Here is a 13,400-nt window from a genome sequence, read left to right on the forward strand (position 1 = left end):
AAATGGAATAATCAAATATGAATTATGTTCACCTGGCAAAGAAATCCATAAAACAACCCCTGAGACCAAAATGCAGGAAAAAATGCATTAAGAAAAAAAAGGACCTTTAAAAATCACAGGTATTATACATTAAATATCTTATTCAAGTAGGAGTCTGTAACATTCTAATATGAATTACAGCTGCCTTATTTTTAGAGTGAAAGTTCTAAATTTCATATATCTCCTTGGTCAAATAAGCATGCAAGAGACTGCCAAATCTGACTATATAAATCCCAGTCATCTCATATAGTGCAAGCGTAATAGAGTAGCAGACCTAGAATTAGATTTTGAACTCTTTTAGTGGCATATTTAAAAGCTCTAAGTCTGGCATCCTGTTACAGCTAGAGGAAATAGAAATGCCTTAGAATAAAGTTAATAAGTTGTATTTAATATATAAACAAGGCAATTTTTTCACCAAATAAATTATTTAATCCACTCCTATCATTTTATTTGTTTCCTGAGAGTATATGACTGCTAAAACAATCTACCTGCAAAGTTCAGAAACACACACACACACACACACACACCTAGAGATACAGAGCTTATAATTTAATGAACAAATTGTAGTTAAAGAAGAAAAGAAATCATATTGGTATCTGGATTAAGAATCAGAGGGTCAGAGTTCAAATTCTGATTCAGCTCTACTGGTTTGTGAGACATCTGACAAATCAAACCACTCCCAGAGACTTGTAACTTGTAACATGGAATTAGCAGTTCTACTTTATTACTTCCAGGTCCTTGTAAGATCAAATAAGATTCCATAAGAATATGTTCTTAGGTGGAATAGAACTATGCAATCTAAATGACCACTTCTGGTTGAATTTGAGAAGATTTTACCAGTTAATCTGGGAGTGTAGAAGAAAATTCTTGAAAACAATTCCTTTTTGGCTTAAAGATAATTTTTTATTATTGCTGTTAATTATGTGCTTTGAAACACTAAGTCTATTATAATGTATCATTTTCAAGTTAGAGAGCCCTTTATTCAATAATTATATTTTCATTTATTTGAATTAAGCCATAAACAATTTTAATGGTGTGGTTTTGAGCTTGATGGTCTTAAACAAGAGAAGGTGAGAGAGTCTCTGATCTTCAAAGTAGCAGAAAGCTGGGGGCACAGTCCTGTTCAGAACTTGGTACTAACATGTGTTATCAATTTTAGTTGAAGTTCAAAAAGATGGAACTTGTTTTTAGCAAATGTTTGATATTTCTGCCATCACACCATTAGTCAAAAGATGTTCAGATTCCATCCAAGAAGACTTTCCATTGGTCACTTTTCACCTAGTGCAATAGAAGGAATTATATAGGATGAGACTGATGTGCTTTTTGTTGTTATTTAGGGATGGATTATTTTCTACAAATTAAAAAATAATAATAATGCAACTTAACTGTAGCCTTGTACTATTGAGGAAAGCATGGGCAGACCATTAAGAGGATTTCTAACACTGAAAACACTTCTGTATTGGTGTGAGTGTCCACTGCACACCAAAAGCTTAATCATTTGTTTGCATTGTCAGCACATATGATAAGGAGATATTACTGGATTAAGTTGTCATTCTTTAGTGACAATGCCAAATTACTTCTATTTCTTGTTTGCCTCTCTCTAAAGCTTTTCTTTGACACTTGTCTCAAGTCCATGTCATATTTTTTAATAGACAATACAAGGGAGAGTAGAAATATTGTTCCTGTCCTTTCCTTAAAAGTATTAATTTCATTTCAAATTAAGCATAAAGACATTTTAAAATTTTAAAGTCAGCTTAATGTAAAATTTTCAATGTGTTAAGATTAATAGAGTATGGCTGGTTAAGGAAGAGTTGGAGAAAGTACTTCTTAGCCTGATTTTGAAGAGAGAGACTATCCTTAGCTAGCCTGAAATAATAGACATGGTATGATCTGTTCTAACTGGCACTCTGTTAGGAGCTGGATTTAGAACTACAGACAAACTAGAGTTGGTCCCTGCCCTGGTTAACTCATAGACCAGTGGATGTAATAGGGATCATTCTTAACATGAATTGTGTCCTGATTAAAATGGAATTTGGAAAAGGTTGCCCTGTATGTTTATATGATTTAATGTGAAACCTACAGAAAAATACTCTAATTCAGTTCATTACAATATTTCTATCAGTCAGTTAGTTACAGTACATGGAAATCTATAACCAAAACATTTTCTAGTTTCTAATCAAAAGTGATTCAAATCTTCTTTCCTGAGAATAGTAAGGCATATTTTGTCTATTTTCTTCAATTTTCCTTCTCCTGTTTATACTTTTTTGCTTCCACCCTGATTTGATTACATGATACTAATGATGAGTACTGGCTGCTAAGGTCAAAGATTTTGATTTTATAAATCCCACTCATGTTGGGGTGTGTGTAAGTCTTAAAAACAGACAGACTTACTATGTAAGACACAATTACTGTTAGTAGGAATTAATAGCATTTCCTTTGGAAATGAAATACACTTCAGTAGTTTATAACATTTAAATCATTGATACATACATTTCATGTTTGAATGAAACTATTTTAATCTAAGACCAACATTTATTTGATAATTGCAATAAAATTTCTATATATAGCTATATATTTATCACATTATCCTGCTGTTTTTTTTTAATAGACTATGTGATTAAGAAGGTGGTGAAATAGTGCTGAACTTGGAATTATTAGACATTTTGAATCACATTTGTTCTGTCAGCAAACAAAATGATTCGTAAATATCTCTAAGCCATTGGGGAAATGAACCAATTGTAAGAGACTTATGTGCTTCCTTTAACCCTTTAATTATGAAAGATCATGATTTTATCTATACTCATAAATCAATTTACGAACAAAAGCAAAATTCCACTGCACATTTTGTTATGCTGATTTTTGGTGGAGTTTCATTTCAGCCAAACAACAATAATTTCATTGATTTTAATAGATATACTCAGATGTATTTAAGGATCTCTGAGGGCAGTGAATGATATAGGTTCTTGAAGAAGCTGATAATGTCATTTCTAAATCAAAATACACATGAAAGAATGTGCAAACTTTGATAGAAATACATTGCATCATGTGCAGATGAGCTGGTATTTTATAAATAATTTCCAACTACATTTAATACACATTAGAACTAGTTCTAACCACTATTGTGCTTTTCCTTTAACTCTGTTTATCATAATCAAAATCACAAGGAAAAGTTAGTGAAGATCCTGCTTTCCAAGGTAGAATATTTGATTCTGTTTACTTTTTGTCTGTACATTTGGGTTTGCTGAATCTTTGAACTTAATGCAAAGCACATTTTCAGACTTGCCCATCTTAACTGATGTGTTTACAAATACCTAAATTATAGAGCTAAATGCAGCCTGGTCTGATTTCTGAATGGTCATGGGGCTTTGGCTTAATTGACTGGTTTGATTTTTCAGCTACTTTTATTTCCCTTGCCAAACATTTTACCAGACATGCTAACAAGAAATGAAATGGTCATAAGGCTGAGAGCCAGAAGGAAAAGAGTGATAAGCAAAGGTCTGGGTAGTATACAAACACGGTAACTGGCCACTGTAATTGAGAGTTGACTGTGGGAAGCAATATATCTGTAACTACATTCAAGGGCTGCATTGAGTTTTGCGAGCATGTTATTCTTCTAAGAATTATATTAAGGAAGAAATATAGACACTTATAGTGATGTATGGAAAACATGCATGTGCAGGATTTCATTCATTTGATTGTTCATTCATTTCATTTCAGATTAGTTCTCTGGGATCAGTTCTTAGGTATTTGATTTACCAGTTCAGGAGAAATAGAAGTTTCCAAGGAAATGTTGAATTTTCTCTTTTTTCCTGAATATTGTTAGATCAAAGCTTAATTAAAATTTTGAAAAAGCAAGTCTGGAGGCTGAAGGTTTTGACTAAAATGACTTTTCAGACATTATCAGATTATTTTTTGAACGTGTGGAAAATTTTATTAACATTAAGTTTAAAAAGCTTTACACCAGTGTTACACCAAGGCATGTATAATGTTTGATATATTACCCAAAATATATAACTAAATCAGTGTCTCAGTTGACAATAAATTGCTGTGTCAATTTATTTTTACATATATGAAAATCTAAGAAATTTTACAGAATTTAAATAATTTCCTCACCTCTAAATAAATAAGACATACAGCTTAGTATATATTCACGTACTAAGCGTAGTAAGCATCAATATAATCTTCACGGTACTAAGCCACAATTCACAACCAGTATGAATTAAGGAAAGGAAAGGAAAAACAAGGAGAAAGGAAAAACAAGGAAAAAAGCTATTTTCTGGCATCAGAATGGCACACAAACCATGATGTAGAAGGAACACATGAAAAAAATCATGCTTGCTCTACAGTTAGATGTACATGGATGTTTGTTTAAAATCTATTATGTGCTCAAGGTTTTTCATGCTTAGTCAAGACTTAATGCAGATCTTCTAGACTTGGGAGAGAAGGGAGGTTTTTTTTTTTCTTTTTGTAAAATGATAGATTTATAGTTAAAACAATATCATAGCAACAATAAGGGAAGTGAATTATGCTGTGGTAACATGTGTAGGCCTTGAAATTGGAGTTCCATTTTACTGTAATAATTTCTGAAAGTGCTACAGTCTTCAGAGTCATTCTTTCAATTTGGAATGATGTGTAGAATTGACACCCAACGATTGCCTCAGTTATTACCTATAGTTGAAGATTTATTCTATTTGTAGATCTATGTATCAGTATACTTAGCACCTTTGTGTCTCTGTGTCTAATGCTTTTTCCTATTTTAAATGTTTCCCTCAGTGTACATTTCCAAAAGTAACAGCATAATATATTCAGGTTGCAACTTCTGGCTTTATACTTATTAGCTGTGTGATGTTAATTACCCTCTATATATTTCAGTTTTTTTCATGTAAAAAGTGGAAATGATGATAATTAATGCTAGTATATGTAAAATAATTAAACCAGCACCTTGCACACACTAAGTACTGTACAAATACATTTAAATGCTTGTTAAAATGTTTAATGATGTTTAAGGCCCATATTTCCAAAATGGTTATTACAAGTTACTACCAAGAGCAATTTTAATTTTATTTTTCTTTTAAGCATAGCATGGATTTTATAATTTTTAATGTGTTACTTGAATACAGATTATAATAATTAGTCTTAATTGTTTTGTTCAATTCACATATAGGATCCATGAAGGTAGGGACTTTGATTTACTTGCTTCTGACTAACCAGCACAAGAGAAAACACCTAGCATATAGCTCTGCATGTATCTGTAGAGAGTGTAAATGATTGTGGAATTCATGACTCTATCCTGGGCTTGAAGAAAGAAATATCTGATTTTGTAGTTCAGCTAAAATGCAATTAGAGTGAAGAAAAGGGCATATTTTGTGTTTAAGGAAAACCATACCAAAACGCCAGTTTAGATATCATATAAGTTATAGGCCCTTTTCTGAAAACCAATCTTTCTCAATTTTTTTTTAAATTTTCTATTGAAAGCTAGTTTTCTTTTTAATAGTAATTTGGCAAAATTTGGAGGACAGAGAAAAATTCATATTTTTTAATGCATTAGGTGTATAAAAATGTATTATATATGTTCATTGCATGATATTTGTTGAACTCTACTGATGATTATACATTTATTATTTACCTATACCTAGGTAAACCAGTTATGATTGTCACAGAATACATGGAGAATGGTTCCTTGGACAGTTTCTTACGTGTAAGTAGAAGATTGTATACACATTCGCATATCTCCACCTTATCTTTATCTATCTGCACACATATATAAATGTGGAATAAATTGCTGAAAATGATAGAGACAACCTCTAATATTATGCTAAACAATTAGATAAAGTTTTAAGAAAACTGAATTTTTTGGGACTAAATAGCAAAAGGAAGACTGTAAAATTACATTTTTATCTTGTAACATCCAAATGTCAATGGTTTATGTTTTTAAAACAAATTTGTGCAATTTTTTTCATCCTTTTCATTCAGACAAGATTCACATTGGTTAAAACAAAAATTTAAAGATTCTAAAGTAAGACATAAATAACATTGATATAAGACAGAAATATTCATTTCCTTATTTAAAGCAACCTCCATCTACTGTAAGATAGAAGACCTTCTATCTCTCACATAGTATTGTCCACTCACAAACTAAGCATGTGCTATAATGCCTAAGTATTCTCAATCCAGAGATATCATTACTTATATATCATAATATATACATACATATGTACATATATAACATATATTTACATATAAATTTCAGTTGTTTACATTTAGAAAATTTATGTTTTACTAATATCAACAAATGTTACATTCAAAGAAGTTCAGTAGATTTACAGAGTACAAGACACCGTCAAAAAAAAAGACACTGTCAATCACCAGTCACTATAAACAAGGGATAAAAAAAACAAACACAGACCCTATCCTCAACGTGCTTTCAGCATTGTATAGATAGGGATAGATAGATAGGTAGATAGATAGATAGATGGATAGATAGATAAGATATATAGTATAATTCATAATCATGGAGGAAAATACTAATTTTTCTATGAATAAGAAATGATATTCTTTATTTTAATATTCATGAGCTGAATAAAGGTTTCAGTAACAATTATTTTCACAAACATATTTCAAAAATAAACATTTTGCAAGTCAGGTAATTCAAAATATTATAATAAATATTCTTTTAAAATTATAATAAATTTTCCTCTAAAATTATTGTTTAGATATTGCTAGACATTAAATTTTATTTTTTTATATATCTATATATGTATGCATGCATCTATCATCTATCTATCTATCATATAAACTGTATATTTCTATTTTAATCTGAGTAGATTGGAAACTTTTCTAAATCCAGGACCATTTGAATTTATCTCCTATTATTTTCAGTTTTATGACCTATAACTCAGGGTTGGGTAGAACAACAAATATTCAGTAAATATTTTTGACTAATTTTGAACTAATTATCTATTATGATAATTAAAGATTTAAAATCTACCATATTTGAAGCAATTAATAAAATATAGGAAAACAAGAAGAAAGAATAAGCATTCAAATCAAACCAATAAATACAAACCTAAAATAGCCACAGGATCCATTTTATTTTTTTGTTCGTGACCTTAAAGTTTCTGAGAAGGAGTTTGTCTCATCAAACGACCAGCAAAGTTCTAGTTTTGAACCTGAAGTTAAAGAATATTAGGTCGGCTTCCCTGGGGGCGCAATGGTTGGGAGTCCGCCTGCCGATGTTCGTGCCCCGGTCTAGGAGGATCCCGCGTGCCGCGGAGCGGCTGGGCCCGTGAGCCATGGCCGCTGACCCTGCGCGTCCGGAGCCTCTGCTCCGCGACGGAGAGGCCACAGCAGTGAGGAGCCCGCGTACCGCAAAAAAAAAAAAAAAGAATATTAGGCTACTTCTTGCTACAAAGTAATGTAGCTACTATGCTATTTTGTTTTACTCCTGCATCTATTTAGTCCTGGCTGGTGTACTTAAAACTAGAATGTATATACTTTACAATTCAGTATGTGAAATTTTAATCAAGATATAGTTTAGGAAATAGAAACACACCTTAACTGTACATTTGAAATACTTCTCAGAAACACGATGCCCAGTTTACGGTTATCCAGCTGGTAGGGATGCTTCGAGGGATAGCATCTGGCATGAAGTATCTCTCAGACATGGGCTACGTTCACCGAGACCTTGCTGCTCGGAACATCTTGATCAACAGTAATTTGGTGTGTAAGGTTTCTGATTTTGGACTTTCACGTGTTCTAGAAGATGACCCAGAAGCTGCTTACACAACAAGAGTGAGTAACTCATTTTTTTTTCTTTTATCTTTGTTTAGCAACTTGTATTATGTTGACTGACAAATAAATAGAAATCACATCCCAAAATGCTTTGTCAATTATATCTTCCCCCGTATGAAACTTATCCTTTAAAAGTAAAATATTGTTACTTATTCTGGAAAAATAGATGGTCACTGTCCATAAGGTGAGTAATGATATTCTGAAATTCCATATGTTGGTTCAATGATTCTCCCAAAAAATGCAGCAAGGTTCTAACATGTCTAAAGTCTTATTGACCTATCTTTTTGTCATGGTTGAACCACTGTTAAGAAAAGATTGGATAAATTCTTTGTACCCCCATCCAACTAGGTATAATCTTAAACCATTTTAAAAGTAATGCTTACATGAGTAACACGTTTACATTATAAAAATTTTAAAACAAAGCAATAAAAAGGAGAAAAGTCATCCGTAATTATGCCACCCACAGAATATTTGTAATTTTGTGAGTCAGTTCTTCCAGATTTTTTTGTGCATACCTCTATATACAGACATATGCATGAATAAATGATTAAAATTAGATTATCCTGAATGCAAATTGTATACTTCATTTCTCTTCTTAGCAGTATACCTCTTGAATATATTTCACTGTCAATAAATAATATTTGTTTATACTTTTAGCTGTTTAATATATTCTATTTTCTAGTTGTATCATTTTTAAAACCGTCCTAATTAGTGGGCAAATTATTATTATATCTATTTTTTCAAGATATTTTACAAATGTGTATATGATACATCTGCATTCATAGTTGTTTGAATCTGATGATTTCCCTATAATATATTCCTAAAAGTAGATTTTCTGTGTTAAAGAGTCTGTGCCTACTTTAAAAGCACATTTCAATACACTCCTAATAAAATTAGATATTATCGTTATTTTTAATATTTACTTACTGTGAGGAATTTTATCTGTTAATTTGCATTCCTTTGATTCAAAATGCATTTGATTATTTCTTCTTATGTTTTTGGCAAATTTCCTTGACATACTATTATTTTAGAGAAATATTTTTATGGAAGAAATTTTTAAAAATAAAAATATGATAATCATGGCTAATGACACTACTCAAAAATAACCAGTTTTAACATTTTAATTTTATCTTTTTTTTTTTTTTTGGGGGTCACTCTTTTTTTTTTTTTTAAAACATCTTTATTGGGGTATAATTGCTTTACAATGGTGTGTTAGTTTCTGCTTTATAACAAAGTGAATCAGTTATACATATACATATGTTCCCATATGTCTTCCCTCTTGCGACTCCCTCCCTCCCACTCTCTCTATCCCACCCCTCCAGGCTGTCACAAAGCACCGAGCTAATATCCCTGTGCCCTGCGGCTGCTTCCCCCTAGCTATCTACCTTACTACGTTTGTTAGTGTGTATATGTCCATGACTCTCTCTCGCCCTGTCAAAGCTCACCCTTCCCCCTCCCCATATCCTCAAGTCTGTTCTCCAGTAGGTCTGCGTCTTTATTCCTGTCTTACCCCTAGGTTCTTTAATTTTATCTTTTCATAATATTTTTCTATGCATTTTCATATAAAAAATATTTTCAGTTCTGCATATAGTGACAAAAAAAGATCATAATATGTATACTGATATAAAAAAATGATTTCCACTTAATAAATCCAGTATTTTCTTTATATATAAATTCAGTATCATTTTGTAATCTGCCCTTTTTAACATGAAATATAAAATATAGAATATTCTGGATGATGAAATTTTTTTAAAGTATTATTAAATAATGTATAGTACTCCATTTTACTCATGTACATTATTTAGCCAATGTACTATTAATTGGGTAGAATTCTAATGTTTTGCTATTATTAGCAATACTTTGATGTACATCTTGATATATAATTCATGCCTTTCTATCATTACCTCTTCAGGATAAATTTCTAGAAAATTGGTGAGTCAAAATATGGACAAATATGTGAAGATTTTGGTACATGAATTGCTTAATTGTTTTACATATAGTTTGTTATCACTTTTCATTTTTAGTGGCAATATATAAATGAGGCCATTTCATTATACTCTCACTAGCCAAGAGAATGAGCAGTTTTTAAAAAAGACAGTCAGCTTCTGCTTTCTTCTTGTTTAATTCTAAGAGTTTATTCCTGATTAAACAAACAAACAAAGAAGCAAACAAAAATTCTCATTCTTTTCAGAAGTCATCAACCTCAGTAACTCTATTAACAGCCACTAAGGTTGTCACATGGCAACTATATCTCACTCTGAGAAAGAGCTCAATATGCAAGACTGAGTTTCATGTACAAGTAAAGCCACAGTGATAGAAACACAGAAAGAAGCTCTGTGTCTCAGATATATCCCTAGCCGTGTTGATTTAGAAGTTGGAACTCTCATAATGGCTTTTACCCTTGTTTGCATTTCCCGTTTTCAGGTGTACTCTCTAGCAGATTACCTTTGTTCATGAATCTAAGTATTTTTAGAAACTGTGTTCTGCATAAAAATGTTGCTGTTCTGGGCTTCCCTGGTGGCGCAGTGGTTGAGAGTCCGCCTGCCGATGCAGGAGACACAGGTTCGTGCCCTGGTCCGCTGTTGCTCCGCAACTGGAGAGGCCACAACAGTGAGAGGCCCACGTACTGCAAAAAAACCCAAAAAAACAAAAAAACAGCAAAAAATGTTGCTGTTCTTAGGAACACAGTTCATTAGATTAAGAGCAAGAGAAATTTAAGAAAATTGTATACCTTGCAGCTAGTTAAGTTTAGAACAGTGGCTATTCCTACACAGCTCTGAAAACTTGATAAAATTACAAAACATGGGTATCTTGATAGTGCTTTTTGTGCTCCTTCTCTGATCACCAGAAAAATTAGTCAGCCACCATTCTGCAGCAAAGCATTTTTATGACTAAATTATTACTCCAGGGGACAACATACACAACAGATGATAATATATAATATTTGTTGTCTGGAAGAGAATGTTTTTTATTCTACTCACTGCTACTCTGCATTCTAAAGATATTCTTCATAACCCTCTGCTACTATTTGAGCTATTAACACACTCCATGAAAAGTATTCTTGCTAGCATTATCCCTGTTACAAAAATCACCTTATTCAAGAAATATTTCCAGTTCTAATAGAAAGTATTTGGGGAAAAAGGCCTTTATCTGAGATATTCTATTTTTCGGTAATTCATTCAGGTTCTAATCTCTCTTTTCTTTAAATGAGCACATCCTTGTTCTCAATACTAGTCTTAACTTCTAGCGTTGGGGAGAAAGAATTTTCCTCTACCGTTCAAAGCTTCTTTTAGCTGGTCTAATAATCAAATCAACATGAGACATTAACAGGAGAAAAGCAAATTTAATTTCGTATGCATGGAATCTCACATATACGAGAGGGTCAAAGACAGAAAGGTAAAATGAGGTATATATGCCATCTTGAGCTAAGGAGTGGCAAAGAAGGCCTGAGGTTTCAAAGAGGAGGAAAGTAATTCACAAGTTGATAAGAAGAGTAGATGTTGGGTAATTAGATGTTTGCCCTGACATACAGATGGGCCACTCAGATGAAATTCATCTCTGGTAATCTCATTCTGGGAAAGGACCCTCCCTCGACGATTTAAATTCTTCTAGGTAGTTAAGGGAGAGGCAGAAGCTTCTCTTGAAGGAGCAGGGTCCTGATTGCCTTTGGCTCAAAAACATTCATATGCCAAAGTGGCACGTTTTGGGGAGGTTACTTCTGAACTCTTGCACTAGGATACTCCAAGAAACAATTTCTCTTGGAGAAAGTTGAAAGATTCATTCGAATCTACATCATCTGCTCTCTGGAGAGCTTCATTTATACTGATTTTTACTTTGTCAGGACCAAGGGGTCCACAAGATTATTTCAACCTTAGTAGAATGATGTTGATGTGTCAAAATTCCTCTTTAGCCTTTGTGAAGTAAAAGTGCAATAGGACCTTTGCATTTATGCTTCATTCCCAGAAGATTCTTAAAAGCCACACTAACCAAATGGGCTCATTCACTACCAATAAATAGCTGATTAGAGTTCTTCAGTGTCCATCCTTGTATTTTCTTGGAACTCCTCAAAATATCTGTGGGAGTCCTGACTTCCCTCTGAGAAGCTGTAATTTGCATCTGCATTTCTAGAATAATTTAGACATCTTTGATTTAATTTCCCATAATAAGCCTTGTTTGGTACAATAATTTTATAATTTACCCTAAAATATGAGGCATGGTCATACAGTAATAGGACTTCTATTTTGCTTTTTAAACAAAGACACTGAAACAATGAAATGAGTGTTGTCATACTAGGCTGTCGTTTTGGGAACGTGTACTTACTGCAGGAACACTGCTATTGTCCAAAATGCTTGGGGAATTCCTCTTTCGAAATTATCTTTAAAACTAGATTGTAAATGATACTATCACTCAAAATTGTTTAGGCATATAGTATTTGGGAAGCAGACCTGACTAAGATAAAATCTGTGGTTTCAATAAGCTTATAGCTAATAAATAAGGAAAGTAGCACATTGTTGTAAAGTCTGGGTTGTTTTCTAACCAAAAACAGATTATTCAGCTTAGACATCTGCCTTATTTATTCAAATTAGCATGCTATGATTATGGTTATTTCAGAAAAACAAGTTCACCATTTAAAATAGTGTGCCAAGGCATTCTTTTTGGATGGACACATTCTTGTTAATCTGCTTTACCAGTCACGTTACTTTAATCACACTTAACACATTTCAGAAATCAGCATTCAGTGCCTCAATTCATTATACTTTTCCGATTGCTCCTCTGAAAGTTATTGCCTTTAGATAGAGGGTAATTGCACTAAGAAATCATGAGAGACATTTGATTCAATGCCACTGAATGAATGTAGGGTGTCTGCTGTTCTCATTTTTAAAACACCTCTGTGGTTGACAGGCAGGGTAGAAGAGTGAAATAGAAATTATATCCACTAATTCTGTAATTAAAGATTCTTAAACTGGAGGGGACATCTGAGGAGTTGAGAAAACCCTTAGCCTTACAACTTAAAACAATATATCAGACATTTTCTCCTGCTGCTTTTGATACTGTCTTAAGTGTACTCTGAGTTTTCCTTCCTTATATCCTCAATAGTAGGCCTGAAAGGAAAGAGTCAGCTGAGATAATAATATACACTTTTATGTGATTTCCATAAGAATATTGGATAGGAAATTGGAATTTTTTTTCAATACACACTTCTAGTTATTTTCTTGATTTCTCACTACTGAGTTATATGGAAATTCCAAACACTGACACTTTTTATTATACAATATTATTATGCATCCTGTAACCTTTAGAAAATTCGACTGTACATTCATGACATGATGAGAATGAGAAAGGTGTAAAGTTTTGGTATTACTATGAAAATAGTTCAATCTTGCAGACCCCCTGAAATGCTCTTGAGGACACCAAGAAATGCTTGGATAACACTTTGAGAACCACTGTTATAGATACTTTATGAGGAAAATAACACCTTAAAAACTAAATATTTGAGTAGTTATTAAATGATATAAAATCTGACTTATGATATAGTATTACGTGATAGAACATGTTTTGAAGAAAGGTCT

General features: G+C 32.5%; 1 protein-coding gene across 1 annotated transcript in view; it reads left to right on the plus strand.

Annotated features, from left to right (window-relative positions):
- LOC111178445 (ephrin type-A receptor 3) overlaps nucleotides 1–13,400 on the plus strand; it is a 74,019-nt gene that overhangs the window by 33,128 nt on the left and 27,491 nt on the right. Inside the window, exons 5-6 of the mRNA XM_089909882.1 lie at nucleotides 5,676–5,737; nucleotides 7,621–7,830. Coding sequence (XP_089766008.1) covers nucleotides 5,676–5,737; nucleotides 7,621–7,830 — 272 coding nt within the window. The remainder of the gene's footprint in view (nucleotides 1–5,675; nucleotides 5,738–7,620; nucleotides 7,831–13,400) is intronic.

This window comes from Delphinapterus leucas, chromosome 4 (genome assembly GCF_059928025.1).
Source record: "Delphinapterus leucas isolate spDelLeu-1000000601 "Yukka" chromosome 4, BTC_Dleu_Yukka2, whole genome shotgun sequence".
Lineage (NCBI taxonomy): Eukaryota > Metazoa > Chordata > Mammalia > Artiodactyla > Monodontidae > Delphinapterus > Delphinapterus leucas.